Source organism: Gobius niger, assembly GCF_951799975.1.
Source record: "Gobius niger genome assembly, chromosome: 18".
Taxonomy (NCBI): Eukaryota; Metazoa; Chordata; class Actinopteri; order Gobiiformes; family Gobiidae; genus Gobius; species Gobius niger.
The window spans coordinates 26,915,567-26,932,653 of NC_136869.1; the positions used below are offsets into that span (position 1 = coordinate 26,915,567).

At 47.7% G+C, this 17,087-nt stretch overlaps 1 protein-coding gene across 1 annotated transcript in view; it reads right to left on the reverse strand.

The window, feature by feature from the left end:
* Positions 1 to 17,087, reverse strand: part of zeb1b (zinc finger E-box binding homeobox 1b) — a 126,193-nt gene that overhangs the window by 17,524 nt on the left and 91,582 nt on the right. Inside the window, exons 3-4 of the mRNA XM_079575914.1 lie at positions 5,576 to 5,767; positions 2,545 to 2,747 (exon numbers count right to left, since the gene is read on the reverse strand). Of these exons, the coding sequence (XP_079432040.1) occupies positions 2,545 to 2,747; positions 5,576 to 5,767 (395 nt within the window). The remainder of the gene's footprint in view (positions 1 to 2,544; positions 2,748 to 5,575; positions 5,768 to 17,087) is intronic.

Below are 17,087 nucleotides of genomic sequence, written 5' to 3' on the forward strand. Positions count from 1 at the left end.
TCTTGTGTAAAGCGTGTACCTGGTCCCTGCCCGTCTTGTATAAAGCGTGTACCTGGTCCCTGCCCGTCTTGTGTACAGCCTGTACCTGGTCCCTGCCCGTCTTGTGTACAGCCTGTACCTGGTCCCTGCCCGTCTTGTATAAAGCGTGTACCTGGTCCCTGCCCGTCTTGTGTACAGCCTGTACCTGGTCCCTGCCCGTCTTGTATAAAGCGTGTACCTGGTCCCTGCCCGTCTTGTGTAAAGCCTGTACCTGGTCCCTGCCCGTCTTGTGTAAAGCCTGTACCTGGTCCCTGCCCGTCTTGTGTACAGCGTGTACCTGGTCCCTGCCCGTCTTGTGTAAAGCGTGTACCTGGTCCCTGCCCGTCTTGTGTACAGCGTGTACCTGGTCCCTGCCCGTCTTGTGTAAAGCGTGTACCTGGTCCCTGCCCGTCTTGTGTAAGCCTGTACCTGGTCCCTGCCCGTCTTGTGTACAGCCTGTACCTGGTCCCTGCCCGTCTTGTGTACAGCGTGTACCTGGTCCCGGCCCGTCTTGTGTAAGCCTGTACCTGGTCCCTGCCCGTCTTGTGTACAGCGTGTACCTGGTCCCTGCCCGTCTTGTGTGCCGCCTGTACCTTGTCCCTGCCCGTCTTGTGTACAGCGTGTACCTGGTCCCTGCCCGTCTTGTGTAAGGCGTGTACCTGGCCCCTGCCCGTCTTGTGTAAAGCCTGTACCTGGTCCCTGCCCGTCTTGTGTAAGGCGTGTACCTGGTCCCTGCCCGTCTTGTGTACAGCCTGTACCTGGTCCCTGCCCGTCTTGTATAAAGCATGTACCTGGTCCCTGCCCGTCTTGTGTAAGCCTGTACCTGGTCCCTGCCCGTCTTGTATAAAGCGTGTACCTGGTCCCTGCCCGTCTTGTGTAAGGCGTGTACCTGGTCCCTGCCCGTCTTGTGTAAGGCGTGTACCTGGTCCCTGCCCGTCTTGTGTAAAGCGTGTACCTGGTCCCTGCCCGTCTTGTATAAAGCGTGTACCTGGTCCCTGCCCGTCTTGTGTAAAGCGTGTACCTGGTCCCTGCCCGTCTTGTGTAAAGCCTGTACCTGGTCCCTGCCCGTCTTGTGTAAGCCTGTACCTGGTCCCTGCCCGTCTTGTGTAAGGCGTGTACCTGGTCCCTGCCCGTCTTGTATAAAGCGTGTACCTGGTCCCTGCCCGTCTTGTATAAAGCGTGTACCTGGTCCCTGCCCGTCTTGTATAAAGCGTGTACCTGGTCCCTGCCCGTCTTGTGTAAAGCGTGTACCTGGTCCCTGCCCGTCTTGTATAAAGCGTGTACCTGGTCCCTGCCCGTCTTGTGTAAGCCTGTACCTGGTCCCTGCCCGTCTTGTGTAAGCCTGTACCTGGTCCCTGCCCGTCTTGTGTAAGGCGTGTACCTGGCCCCTGCCCGTCTTGTGTAAAGCCTGTACCTGGTCCCTGCCCGTCTTGTGTAAGCGTGTACCTGGTCCCTGCCCGTCTTGTGTAAGCGTGTACCTGGTCCCTGCCCGTCTTGTGTAAAGCGTGTACCTGGTCCCTGCCCGTCTTGTGTAAGCGTGTACCTGGTCCCTGCCCGTCTTGTGTAAGGCGTGTACCTGGTCCCTGCCCGTCTTGTGTACAGCCTGTACCTGGTCCCTGCCCGTCTTGTATAAAGCATGTACCTGGTCCCTGCCCGTCTTGTGTAAGCCTGTACCTGGTCCCTGCCCGTCTTGTATAAAGCGTGTACCTGGTCCCTGCCCGTCTTGTGTAAGGCGTGTACCTGGTCCCTGCCCGTCTTGTGTAAGGCGTGTACCTGGTCCCTGCCCGTCTTGTGTAAAGCGTGTACCTGGTCCCTGCCCGTCTTGTATAAAGCGTGTACCTGGTCCCTGCCCGTCTTGTGTAAAGCGTGTACCTGGTCCCTGCCCGTCTTGTGTAAAGCCTGTACCTGGTCCCTGCCCGTCTTGTGTAAGCCTGTACCTGGTCCCTGCCCGTCTTGTGTAAGGCGTGTACCTGGTCCCTGCCCGTCTTGTATAAAGCGTGTACCTGGTCCCTGCCCGTCTTGTATAAAGCGTGTACCTGGTCCCTGCCCGTCTTGTATAAAGCGTGTACCTGGTCCCTGCCCGTCTTGTGTAAAGCGTGTACCTGGTCCCTGCCCGTCTTGTATAAAGCGTGTACCTGGTCCCTGCCCGTCTTGTGTAAGCCTGTACCTGGTCCCTGCCCGTCTTGTGTGCCGCCTGTACCTGGTCCCTGCCCGTCTTGTGTGCCGCCTGTACCTGGTCCCTGCCCGTCTTGTGTAAGCCTGTACCTGGTCCCTGCCCGTCTTGTGTAAGCCTGTACCTGGTCCCTGCCCGTCTTGTGTGCCGCCTGTACCTGGTCCCTGCCCGTCTTGTGTGCCGCCTGTACCTGGTCCCTGCCCGTCTTGTGTGCCGCCTGTACCTGGTCCCTGCCCGTCTTGTGTAAGCCTGTACCTGGTCCCTGCCCGTCTTGTGTAAGCCTGTACCTGGTCCCTGCCCGTCTTGTGTGCCGCCTGTACCTGGTCCCTGCCCGTCTTGTGTGCCGCCTGTACCTGGTCCCGGCCCGTCTTGTGTGCCGCCATGTGCCTCTCGAGCTGGGCGCGGTGGGCGAAGCTGTAGCTGCACTCGGGGCAGTTGAAGCTGTCCTCGCTCTTCTCGTGCCGGTACTTGATGTGTTCCTTCAGGGAGCTGTACCGCTTGTAGCCGCGGGCGCAGAACGGACAGGTCAGCAGCTGGGAGAAGGAGTCCGAGGTTCCTGCGGGGGCGGGACAGACGACAGGCGAGGGTGAGAGGTGCTGAGGTGTGGGGCAGGAGGGGGGACACTCTAAAACCTTTGCATTCCGCTCAGGGCTGTGCTTAAAGAGACTAGATGCAAGCTGGTCATTTTATGCTCACTACTGCCACCTCAGGTCATACGCGTAACTGCAGCTTTTATATAAAGCTCGTGCATGACGGCACTTCACCTTTCTGAGTGACAGTGCAGGTCTGAGCTCATTCTACATATTAGGACATGGAGGAACATGTAGGGGGAGGAAAATACTACATTTTAGCATTTTTAAACTCTGTATAGTCCCTTTAACACAGGTAAAACACAGTATGTATTTTTTGAAAATTCCCCAAAAGGCCAAATTAAAGTTCCCAGCGAATGTTTCCTGAAAATATATCCGAATACATTTTCTCCTATATCTACTTCCTCTATAGCCCCAAAACCAGGAAAACATTGGACTTTCTGCAATAACAGGTTTATTAAACTTCATTTCAATAAAATAAAACCAGATTTTGTCAAAAAATACTATAGTTTTATCACTATGTATTTTATGTGTTTATGCAAAAAGAGCCTTATTTTAATACCCAAACATTAGTGACAGTATTGCCCTGCGGTGTCCTCACCTGACTGCTGGTTCTCTTGGCAAAAGTGTTGTGAATCTCATTTTAGATCAGCCTGAACATACTTGAAATCAACGTCATTAACCTGATTTCTTCTCCTTGTCTTAGGTGACCGTGGTCTGCTTGAGCACAGTGAGGTGTTTGAAGCCCGGTGTGGGGCAGGTCAGGCCCAGGGCCGGCCGGACACGCTCCCACACAGGTGAAGCATTGGTGTTAACAGGTGATGTATTAGCAGCAGGTGAGGCCTCGGGCTTTGGGAACAGAACACTTATCACGGGCAGGTATCGCACGGACGTGACAGATCTAACCAGGTGCTGCCGATTCTCCGCCCCCAGCGCTCCGGCTGAGAGGCGGCAGGTACGGGGCAGAGGCACGAAACAGCCACTAGAGGGGGGAGGGGGGGGAGTCAAGGCGGTCATTATAGTGGGCTGTTAGAAAGAGACTGTTGCACCTTCCTCCCTTTATCATTGATGTCACGTGACTTTTTCCAGATATATTACCGTTCTTACAGGTAAAACTCCATTTTCAGGTTTTGGCCCTGGTTGGTCTCTTGACATATACCTTTGTTCACCTGGAAACAAAAGACTGATCTTCACAGTGACATGTTTAATTATTGATTACTGATTCAATGTTTAATCTTAGATTTATTTGGGAAATTGTCATTTCAGGAGCTTTTTCTCATATGACAATATCTCCACATAAGTAACTCCTCCAGACTCAAAACTTTCCAGTCTCGGACTTAACAATTTTTTTTCAGGGACATTTTTGACTATCTTATCCTATCTTAACTATCTTAACATGATATTATATTGATGATATATATATTTTTGATACATTTTTCCACTCATCAACAGTTTATTTTAAAGCTAAACATGATATCGAAAATCCGCTCTGAAAAATATAAAATATCAGCAAAATAAAACCATACAGTTAAATCTGCTTGATCCATTATGCAGATCTTGTTGTTACAATACACATTTTGGGCATTTTTAGACTTAAAAGGCCTTATTCTCATATGAAGACATTTTTTCTCTATTTCTCTATTCTCTATTTCAGTAATCTACAGCACAGGTTTCAAATGGATATCTCTACATTTCAAGGTTTCCCTCTCACTTTAAAACATGCACACTCAACTCTGTCATTTTTCACATGTGTGCAGAAACACACAGGAAGAACAAGGAACAAAGATAGGAATGTGCACATCCATTAGTTTAAATCAATATCCAGATGGTTTGTTTTTGTTTGTTTTTCCTTTTCAAAGTGCAGAGAGCTCTATGCCTGCTGATGCTAAGCTCAGTTAAGATGAAAGAGGATGATCCAGGACCAGCACTTTCCCTTTTGCACTATTAATGAGTCGAGCTGTGTCCAGACTATGGTTTTAATGAAACAAAAATCTCTCTATGTCCTGAGGATGAGAACAAATGATTAAGACAACCAGAAACCCACAGAGGTGCTTGTGATGGAAATGAATCAGTTCCACCTGGTGCTTCAGGAGAGCTTTGATTCTTGAGCCGGTCTGAACCTTTCTGTGTGGAGTATGTTCTCTCTTGCTCTGTGTAGGTTTCCTCCAGATGCACCACTAAAAACATGTACAATAGGATCCCCTCTGGGGCCAGGCTGAGCATTTTCTGTCCTGGTTAACTAAAGGTCAACTGAACTGAAACAGGTAAAACGTGGGTATTTGGATGATTGGATTTCCTCATGGCCTGTGAACGCATCACATCTGATCATTGGACCATCTGATGGTAAATGGTCTCAACGTTTCCACCTCTGAGGCCCTCAAAGCACTTCACCAGGAACCAGTCGCCCATTCACACTCTCATTCATACAACAGTGTACGCAGACACTGGAGGCAGGTGGGTGAAGTGTCTTGCCCAAGGACACAACGACAGCGTGCTACAGGGAGCCGGGATTCAAACCCATGACCTTCTGATCACAAGATGACCCGGCTCCACCACCTGTGCCAGCGTCAGCCCTATGACCCCATGTGATTACTCTAGTGATGGCGTTTTACTGGTTAAATAAAACATGTAGGTTTAGGCTAAAACCAAAGATCCACCCGCTCCCCCCCCGTTCCACCCGCTCCCCCCCCTGCTCCACCCGCTCCCCCCCCGCTCCACCCGCTCCTCTTGGAGAACCCGTGTTTCTGTGGTGAAGCCGGTGAGAGGTAGAGAGGTGAGGGCAGGTGTATGTTACCGTTCTCATCAGGAACTCCAGCCTCGGGCGTCCCCAGCCTGGGTGGCTCGTCGTCGGGCGTCCCCAGCCTGGGCAGCTCGTCCTCGGGGGCCTCCGGGTAGATGACGGCCGTGTCCCCCTGCTGCAGCATCTCCTCCACCAGCGCGTCCGTGCTCCGGTCATCCTCCAGCTCCGAGAGCGGCTCCTCCTTCACTGCAGACACAGAAGACAAGAGCACGGTCAGGGTTTACAGCCACACTGAGCGGGACATCACCAGCCCGTCTCCATGGAGACGTTTGCTAACATGACATGTTCAATCAATCAACCAAAATAAACCTTTTCTCTCAATTATAGAGATAAGATACACCTTTATGAAACAAAACTCTCCCTGTACGAAGGCTTTTTGATGACATTTGTTTTGCTAGTGCGGCTGTTTTCCCCATTCACAAACACTCACATGTTTGGTATCCACGTGTAGCACAAAAGGCTGTGACTGTATTATAAATATGGTCATTTCCTTTGTTGGAGACAGCACCGACTAAAGACAGGAGAATAAGACTGCACACTTTCCAGGCTCCGACTTAACAATACTTTGAAGATTTTTTTTTTTCAGAAGGATTTTTTTCATATCTAATTGTTGCCTGATTCATTGAGCTTTGGTGGGTGGAGTAGTCAAAACAATAAATCACGTCCTTGGAGAAAATGTTCCTCAAGTGAGTGAAAAGTCTGATTTATTTTATTCATGGCCATTAAATTGTGTAAAAACAAAAAATAAAAAATCTTGTGGAAATCATGATATTTTGACATAAAATCCAGAAAAAGTAAATATTGTAAAGAACAAGGAGCACTGTGGAAAAAGCACAAAAAAAAAAGTAAAAACTCATTATTTTCCTCCACCTACATGTTCCAGCCATGTCCTAATGTGTAAAGGTGTTCACTCGGGTCCGAAGTTGCATCTAGTCCCTTTAAAGGAACAGGCCACAGTTCTTCCATACTGAGATATGTTCTTACCTGAGCTTAGACGAGTTGATGTGTACCTGTCTGGTCTTTGTGCGTGCCCTCAGTCACGCAAAACGACCAAAGATGCTGTTAGCATTTAGCCTCTCCCAGCATATTCCTATAGCTCGTCTAAGCTCAGGTAAGAACAGATATCAGTATGAAAGAACGGTGGCCTGTTCCTTTAAGGAAAAAGTACTGTATGATGAAACAATTTCTTCAAAAAGTACCTGTACTTGAGTAAATGTAACTGAGTACTACCTGCCTAAGCTTATCGATATCTTACTCAAAAACTAGTTTATATAACTAATAAATCAACAAATAAAAACATGAATTCAAACCTGGTCCACTGAAAATACCAGAAATTTAGATTTTTATGCATGAAATGTTTTATTTTTATATGAAAACCTAAAATGGCAGAAAACAACATTTATATCAGTAATTCACGTTTATTCCCTGTTCGCCTTAAACGTCACAAACCCCAAGTGATCATGCAGCAGTGGGATTGGGCTCTGCGCTCGGGCTCCGCGCCCCGTGCTCGGGCCCCGCGCTCGGGCCCCGCGCTCGGGCCCCGCGCTCGGGCTCTGTGCTCGGTCAGGACTATCGATCACACGGCCTTCTCCCTCCCGCGCTGGTGAAAGCTGATAGTCCAATAATGGCCGACATGGAAACAAACAGCTGAGAGTGGCGCTACAATGGGGCTCTCATTAGCATCAAAGGCCACAGGCTGCAGCTCCGGCTCTTACCCGCGGCTCAATGGCAGCCTCTATTCAGCGGGCCGGGCGTGAGCTCCTCCAGCCTGTAATTAGGCGCTGAAGCTTCTGTTCTGTATTGTGTTTAATGATAGCGGCGTGCTGTCAAAATACTCCAGCGCTGTATCAAAGGGGCTCCAGGGTCGTCCACAATACACTGCGTTCCAAATTATTATGCAAATTGAATTTTTGTGTCAAAAAGGTAAAAAAAAATAAAAAAAATAATGAAACTTGTGGATGGTATCGTGTCTCGGGGCGCTATGAATCACTGACATTAATCTCAGAGACCTGGGATGATTAGTTTTCAGGTTAAGCCCAGTTAAGGGAAAAACTACTGAAAAAGGACGTTCCACTTTATTAAGCAGATCATCATTTTCAAGCAATATGGGAAAGAAAAAGGATCTTTCTGCTGATGAAAAGCGTGAAATAGTTGAATGCCTTGGTCTAGGTATGAAAACCTTTGATATTTCATGAAAGATTAAGCATAATCATCGTTCTGATAAGAGATTTATGGATGATTCAGAGCACACTCCGTTTTGTGCAGATTAAGGCACAATGAGGACGGTTTCAGCCAGACAAACACATCAGATTAAGAGAACAGATGCTACAAAGCAGCAAACAGGTATTTGAAGCTGCTGGTGCCTCTGGAGTCTCCCGAACATCAAGGTGTAGGACCCTCCAGAGGCTGCAGTTGTGCATAAACCTCCTATCCGGGCCTCCCCTAAACTGTTCATTGAAGCTGATGAACAGCAACGGCTGCAGTGGCTCAGAAATACATGAGGACTCATTTTCAAACAGTCTTGTTCACTGATGAGGCCGTGTAACCCTGGATGGTCAGATCAATGGAGTAGTGAATGGTTGGTGAATGGCCACAATGTCCCAACAAGGCTGTGACGTCAGTAAGGAGGGGGCGGAGTCATGTTTTGGGCCAGAATCATGGGGAGAGAGCTGGTCGGCCCCTTTAGGCTCCTTGAAGATGTGAAAATGACCTTTGAAAAATATGTGGAGTTTCTGACTGACCACTGTCTTCTATGCTACAAAAAGAAGAGCTGTGCTTTCCCTAAAAAAATCCTCTTCATGCATGACAACGCACCATGTCATACTGTAAAGAATACCTCTGCATCACTGGCTGCTATGAGCATAAAAGGAGAGAAACTCATGATGTGGACCCCCTCCTCCCCTGACTTCAACCCTGTTGAGAACCTTTGGAGCCTCAACAAAAAAAACTTCTATGAGGGTGGGAGGCAGTTTTCATCCAAACAGCAGCTCTGGGAGGCTATTCTAACATCCTGCAAAGAAATCCAAGCAGAAACTGTCCCAAAACTCACAAGTTTAATGGATTTAAAAATTTTGAAGCTGCTATCACACAAGGGCTCCTTTGGTAAAATATAACTTGACCTGTTAATATTTTTTTGATTGAAATAGCTTTTGATTTAAGTAAATATGACCTCCTAATGCTGCAAATTCAACAAATGACCATTTTCAGTTCATTACAAGCTTTAAAATGTATTGAAACGATGAGTTGCATAATAATTTGGAACAGTGGATTTTGAGGTTTTTACTATATTTATTTTTGAAAAAAATACCGTAATCACTATTTATTTAAATGATCCTCTTCCAGTTAAAGACTTGAAAATGATGCTGACTCTCATTTGAGTTGACAACTTAGAACATCTTAGAAAAATGTCTTTTGCATGATCATTTGGAACGCAGTGTATACACGAGGAGAACCAGAGGGAGCGACATGAGCACGTCTTCTGGTCATCCTCCTGTCGTTAGTGTGGAGAAGTCCTGGTCCTCCATCAGGAGGCGGTGCTCAGGCCCCGGTGTAAGTGAGAGGAGGGAGGGGGATATCGGTGCCTCTGCTCCGTGTAAACATATCTGTCCGGGATGACTTCATCTGACGCCGCTCACCGCCGCAGCCCCACAGGAAGTGATACTCCTACTACCCCCACGCCCCCCCATTCCTCTCTCTCTGGTGGTGTCTCCAGGCCTCTCTTCTTTCCACTCATCCCCTCTCTCTCCTTCCTACATTTCCCTTTCCCGATCTCTCTGTCTTCTCTCACTATCTCCCCCCCCTCTCTCTCTGCCATCTTTGCCTTTCTCTCTCTCTCTCTCTCTCTCTCTCTCTTTCTTTCTCTCTGTCATCCCTTTCTCTCTACCTGTCTTTCTCTCCCTCTTCTCCCCACCCGCTCTCTCTCTCTCCATCTGTGTCTCTCTCCCATCTTTGTCTTTTTCTCTCTCTCTCTCTCTCTCTCTCCGTCTGTGACTCTCGCCCATCTCTCTCTTTCTCTCTCTCTCTCTCTCTCTTTCTCTCCCTCTCTGTCTTGCTCTCTGTCTCTCTCTCTCTTTCTGTCCCCCCTCTGTCTCTTTGTCCTATCAAATCCCTCTCTTCTCCCTACCTTTCTTTTCCCCACCTCTCTCTCTTGCCTGTCTACCCCACCCACACTCTGACTCTCCCCCTCTCTCCCCTCTGTCCTATCGACCACTCTCTCTTCTTCCCAACATTCTCTTCCCCATCTCTTTCTCCTCTCTCTATCTACCCCACCCCTCTCTCTTCCTTTCCTTCTCGACTCCCTATTTTCTCTCTCTTATTCACATCTCTCTCTTTCTGCCTTGCCTTTTATCTCACCTCCTGTCTCACTCTCATTTTCCCTCTTCCCTCTCAACCTCACCCTTCCTCTCTCCTCTCCTCATCCTCATCCTCTCTAACTTTCTTCTCTCTTTCTACTCCCCCTCTCTCTCTCCATCTGTGTTTCCTGAGCTCATGAAACCGCACTCTTCCTCCTGATCCTCATAGGTAACTGTTAGAGGATATCATTACAGGGCACACTCTGCTAAAAGCAGAGGCAGGAGGCTGTTGACCAGATTTTACAGATCGATATGAGCTGAACAGCACAGAGGAACTCAAGTCCTTAGGACGAGCTGATCTACTTTAATGGAAAAAAAAATCTGATTCACAAGCTTCATTTTGCAAATGTCCTTTTCTCTTACATTTAAAGTGTCTCTCTCTTTACTATTTCTTTAGAATAATGTAGCAGTCGGACTCTAAGATCATAAACAATTCTTTTCTATAAGTAGGTCTAGAATGGAGCAGGTGTCTAAACAACTCTGTGGGACAAAGGCAGTTTTTGAAAGAAATCTTGCAAAGTAAAATTGACAATTCGTCGTCAGTATTTGAAAGTGATTGGATTTTTAAAAACACAATGGGACCTTGGTTTATATGTGCTGATAGAGGAGACTGAACAGTTTTGGCTTCATGTTGATTGTCTTCGTGATGACAGAAATATTTGACAAAAAACAAGACAAAAAAAAAGCAGTTCAACTGTTACCGTGGCGACCACAATATAACGCTCAGCCCTCACTCAGAGTTGTGCTGTTTGTAAACCTGGGATGTAAAAACTCTGAACTGTAGATTTAGTTCTAATCTAAATGTAGTATTATGTACTATGTTCCAAATGCCAAAAACACAGACTGACATGAGAGTCGCAGTTTAGCAAATAAAGTCTCCAGATGTTACATAATATTTTGCATATTATTTCATAGTGAACTCTTGGTGCCCCCGGTGGACTCGGAGACCTATACAATCAGTCCACATACACCAAGAAACAACCAGTTTAGCTTCATAATTAAGTAGGGATGGGTACCGTTCGTTTTTTTTCGATACCAAGTACTTTAACGATACCTGCTTTTCGGTTCCGGTGCCTTAACGGTACTTTTTTCGATACCAATGTTATTTTAATTCAATAAAAATGACGTGTATAAAAAAGTATAGTTCAGGAAAAAATCCTAAAACGGCACAGCAGAAGCTACACAGGAGCAGCAGCGTCGCCTGTGACTTCGTGTTTTGAGCAGAATTTCCACTTAAGCAGTAATAAAGAGAAAGAAAGGACGTTATTACCTCTTAAGCTGCAGAGACAGGACAGATCCACATCAGGACATGGTTTTCTTTCAGCTAAACTTTTCTAAACACACTGCGCTGTTCGACGAAGCGAAAGCAACTTCACACTCAAAGATCCTTGCATGGTGTGAGCGCTCACTCTGCCACTGACAATTTACCAAAACTGGACCAACAATGTCTAATACAGAGTGAGCGCTCGCTTTCAACAAACCATCTTGGATATTCCTGTCGCTGCAGCTGCTGTAAAGTTGTAAACAAGAGCACGTAAGCTCAGCCTCCGTGGGTCTGTCGCTAAAGGTAAACACGTCTTTCTTGTTTTCACTGCTCTTTTTTGCTTTACAATTTGACTAAAAGCTCAAGTTTCTTATTCAGTCCTGGTTTAGTCCTGGTTCATAACTGATTTTGTTTAGCTCTGGGTTTTACAACCGGTGTAGTCTACGTCCTGTCTCAGTCCTGACGCAGACCGCGGCTCTGTCATCTCTATTACAAAAGTTTAGCAAGTTTTGCTTCGCTATAAGTTACATCTATAAAATATATCTTTGCTTCGCTCCATTTGCGCTGAAGCCGCTCAGTAGGCCTACCTGCACACGTACATGTTGCTTTTTTGAGACTCACTGCGGGTCACATATTGACGTCTGGAGAGAAAAAGAACCGAAAGTTGGCACCGAAAGAATTAAAAATTTTCGATACCGCCCCCGACCGGAGCTTTTCGGTCGGTTCCAAGTAGGAACCGTTTAACGGTGCCCATCCCTATAATTAAGATCTGCTGTAAAGTGTTATAGTTCACTGTAGTTTTGTACTTTCAAACAGACAAACCAAACTTTGGGCGTTTGACCTTGATTGTTTGTCATAATGAAGGATGGAGGCGTTAGTGCAGCTCCGGTCTGCCTGCTGAACAGAACTCCTCCTTGGTCCCATTTCCTCCTAATGTTCATACTTCATAGTTGAACTCGTCGTGTCTCTTGTTGCTTTTCCCCATCCAGCCCAGACTCGTGATCTGAATCTCCTCACAGTTGTGGAGCTCTGAACATTCCTGTGCCTGTGAGGGAAGGGGCCAGCTGTGCTCTGTCCGAGTGCAACAGGTGTAGCCCTCCTTCCGTGACTCACTCAGAATTCCCATGATCCTTTTGGGCTTCCTCTGGAGCACCTTAACAAAGCGCACACAACAATGTGCGCTGGCTCGCTGGTTGCTATGGAGGACACGGAGAAAGCCGGGCTGAGTGGACAACCTTGACGTGTGAGTGTGTGTGTGAGTGAGTGTGTGTGTGTGCGTGTGTGAGTGTGTGTGTGTGTGTGTAAGTGTGTGTGTGTGTGTGTGTGTTGGAGCACGGGGCGATTAGTTGGAGCAGGTGCGAGGGAAAGGCACTCGGAGGAATGTTCGGAGGGTCGCCACAAACCCCCCACGTATCACGCCGCTGTTCTCCCATGACCTCACCCCCATTTGAAAATGTGCTGGATCTCTGACGGGATTTTCACTGCTCTTTGGTGAATACAAGGCCTGAATGTTGCAACACTTTGGAAACGAAGCAGGACTCCAGAACGTGTGGAATTTGTGAAAACCATATTGTTGCACAACACCTCGAGTTCAGAAACATGTATGTGATTTAAGGCGAGACACGGCAGGTGATCAGTGTGGAGGTTTACAGCTGGTCTCCTCCCTTGACATCTTAGTTTTCATGTTTTAATCTTTAGAACAAAGAACTTACTCTAACCCAAATATGGCATTTTATCTTCTGCGAGACGCCCGGGACGAAAGAGCGGAGAAATGTGTTGCAAACTTCAGGCAGGTTTTCTCAGAATAAGGCCTGGTCCACACGTCCATCCATCTTCTTCCACTTGTCCGTTGCCGGGTCGTGTGGGCCACTGTTGGAGCTGCCCAAATTGCCACATTGCACCAGCTCCTTATGGCTCCTCCTGCAGGTGGTGGGTCCACAGAAGGACGGCTCAAGATTAACCGGGCCTGTTGGTCTCTCATAAGGGGCTTCTGAACCGTCACCTCGGACCTGTTTGCCATGAGAGACCCTATCAGGGGCACGAAGCCCCGACAACAGAGCTCCCAGGATCATTCGGGCGCTCAAACCCCTCCACCAAACTATTGCGACACAACATATAGGCTAGACCCCGACAAAAATGCATTTGCTGTTTTTTGTTTTCTTCTGTCAGATAAATAGTACAGCGTGCGAGCAACTTTCTTGACCAGACTGACCGCTGATCACATGACAGGACCGCCTTCGGCGAACATGTCGGATGTGGGACGGTTATTTGGTATAAAATAACCGACTGTAAAGTGCTCCTTCAGCTTTGAAGCAGAACCTGAGCTAAAAGCCCCTGAACAGTCGTTAAGACAAACATGGCGTCCATGCTCTTTCTGATGTCCATGTGTGCGGTCTGAGTGACGTGCGGCCGACGTCCGGTTATTTATGTCCACACTCAGACGCATAACCAGAGAATTCACAAATCCTCACTTTGGCCAGAGGTTTTAGAATCGATGAGGCCAGATAGTGGGGAAATATCTTTGGTTTGTGAGACACCCTGTTATGTGTGGACAAGGCCTAAGGTTTATGTTCCACTCATGCAACGAAAAAAAAGAAGAAAAAAAACCCCTCAAAATCTCCACTTGGACTTATAATACTTTCACCTGCTGTGTCGCGCCTTAATTGAAATAAATATTTTGTGGAAAAAAAGTGGAAGTGACGTCATTTCCTGTGGAGAAATGGAGCTCCACTGATCACGTGACTCTCCATTAGCTGCATTCTGAGGTTACATCCAAAGCCAGTAAATTAGTAAGAGGTCTAAGAGGTCCAAGAGGTCCAAGAGGTCCAAGAGGTCTAAGAGGTCTGAGCCCAAACCGGACGTGCACCAGGGTCCGTCATGATAAGAAGCCTCTGAAGAGTGCTGTCCATGAGCTTCTTTTCCTCGTCTGTTTACTGTGTGGCTTCATATGGTTATTGTGGTTCATGTTTGAGTCATTAAAGTCAGTGTCTGCAGTAGTCGTCCAATACTATGGGTGATATAGTTTTTATGAAACAGCTGTGGCTTCTGCCCTGGGTAAGGACGCTCTGAAGTCATAGGGTTAGGAGCTAGGATCAGGACATAGGAGCTACACTGAGGATTTCAGATGCAACCTGAGCCTCTTGTCTATGTCTCTTCCTGTCAGTAGCTTAAAAATTCAAATAAAAGTAGCTATGACTTACACCAGTTATCCATCTAAGCATTAAAACCTGTCATATGCACTGTAAAGTTTGAACTGCCCCTGATATAACACAATGGTTTGATAGATTACTGAGTAATAAAAGGGAAACATGATTGCAGGTGAAAGGGAATGTATGAACCATGTGTGAAAGCGGCGCTCTGGCCGCCCGGTGTGAAGTATGTGTGAAGTGCGGCCCCGCTGGAGCCGAGCGCGTGTTATCGGACTGACATTAAACATCCCAGGGCCACTGCACGCGCTGACGAGGGCCAACGCACCGCCGCGCCACAGGAACAACACTATGATGTGCACGTCTCAAAGAAGAGGCGGAGCACAAGGCTTCGGCGCCACAGAGGAACAAAACAAGTCTGCGCAGAAACGAGGCTGAACTGGACTTTTTTCTTCAAACAACAGTTGTACCTGCAGTGCCTTTTCTAAATGTGCCCTCAATCACAGCCAAGGTCAAACACGGCAGAGAGCAGCGTATGCTCTGAGTGACCGTGGCCTTCAGGGCACTAAGTACGATATTTAGAAAAAAATAAACCAAAAACATTCCTTAAAGGGACTATACAGAGTTTAAACTAAGTATTTTCCTCCCTCTACATGTTCCTCCATGTCCTAGTGTGTAGAATGAGCTCAGACCTGTTCACCACAACTGCCTCTACAATCCTGCACTGTCACTCAGAAACAATGGCCGCTGGCTGCCCTGCTTTTTGACCACAAACGTGGGGGCCGCCATTGCTCCGCCGTTGCTGTAGTACCTCCATATCGCCGCTAGGCCCCCATTGAAAAGCATTGGACTTTAGACACGTTAAAAACTACTTTAAAGCCTGGTTTCAATTGTTTCTGGCTGGGGAGGGGGAGTCTGTAAATCCGCCATGAATTCCCCCACGAGCGTGGTCATTCTGGTAAACGGGGAGGAGTGAGCATAAGACGTCCATTTTTTCTACAGTCTATGCTCAGAAAGCCGTCATGCATGAGCTTTATATAGAAGCTGCAGTTACACATAAGACCTGAGGTGGCAGTAGTGAGTATAAAATGGCAATCTTGCATCTAGTCCTTTAAGATATCAATTTTGTAATGTAAATATGAGATTCATTTATCAATTTATGGACACAAATGGCTAAAAATGCAAATATTCTGATAAAGGAAATCTAAATTGCAACACGTAAACAAGCAGCAACCTCCCTCTGCCTTGGTACAGCTGCGTTTTTTGCCTTCTCTTCGAACTGCATTTGTGGTTTCTGTTCCACATTGTTTTGCTGGATACTTTTGTACGTCTTTGCTGTGTTTTTTACTGCAAAGAGTCTATAATGGTCTTAACAGGGGAGTCCCGGGAACCTGTTGTACATGTTTTAAAGGGTAGGGGAAACCGGAGTGCTCGGAGGAAGCCTACGCAGACACACACGGAAAGGCCCTGTCCAGGTGGGAATAACCGCTGTGCCACGGTGCATTGAGGGTGCTGGGGTTTGCTGATTCTTAAATGTGACCTGAATCACACACAGAGCCTTTGGGGAGTCACTGAGAGGCGCCTCAGGAGGGGCTGTTCTCGGATCAGTGAGACTCTGACTGGGACCACCCTGTGCTCTCTCTGCAAAATGATACCGTCCCATCCCCTGATCCACTTCCTGTCCCGGCCGACCTTTGCCCCCGTGCACTTCCTGCCATCGTGCGTCCACACGGCAGATCCTATCGCGAGCTGCATCCGGGACGTTGGCCTGATAAGCCCCCTCGGACGCTCTTTATCTCCCCAAACAGGACTTACCCTTGGCCTGCCTCTGTCAAACTATGTGCACACTTTGTGGACGCTTTGCTTCACTTCGAGCGTTCCTGTCTCTGCTTCTTACAGTGTGAGGCACAGAGGGAGATAGAGATGGTCCTATATTATACAGGATGTGTCTAGTTTAAAGTCTTTTGAGCAGTAATTTGCTAATATGGCGCGATAGCTGAAAATGAAAGCTTGCATTTTTTGGTTACGGTGGAATGCAATCTTTGTCACATGACTCCACAGGCATGGGCTTAGCGCGATGATATAAAACACACAGGCGTCTCAGAGTTCTCCTAACAGTCCGTGGGGCAGCCAGGTTTCAGGGCCATCATCATCATCATCATCATCATCATTGTGTCAGGCCGACAGAGAAACAAGAGTCTGTGTGCACTGTCAGAACCACAGCACTCTCATCCAGGCCTCTGCGGTCCAGCCAGGTCCACCCATTTCCACCCAGGTCCACCCAGGTCCACCCAGGTCCACCCAGGTCCACCCAGGCTCAGCTCTCATTCGGTGGATATGAAGCCACACTTCAGCTCCCAGCCCATTCACTAAGATTAGGTTAGGTTAGGTTAGGTTAATTTATTTGTACCCGTGGGTAAATTCGTTTTGCAATTTTTAATTTTAATTTAAAGATTTAATCCTGCTCTACAAGTCAGAGAGAGGAGAGAGGTTAGAGAGAGAGGAAGAAGGAGGAGAGAGAGAGAGAGAGAGGTTAGAGAGAGAGGGAGAAGGAGGAGAGAGAGGAACGAGAAGAGAGGTGAGGAGGGAGGAGAGAGAGAGAGAGAGGAGAGAGAGAAGGAGAAGCAGGAGAGAGAGAGGGGAGAGGAACAGAGAGAGAGAGAGACAGAGGGAGAAGGAAGAGAGAGAGAGTAAGAGAGAGGAGCGAGAAGAGAGGGGAGGGGCGAGGAGAGAGAGAGAAGCAG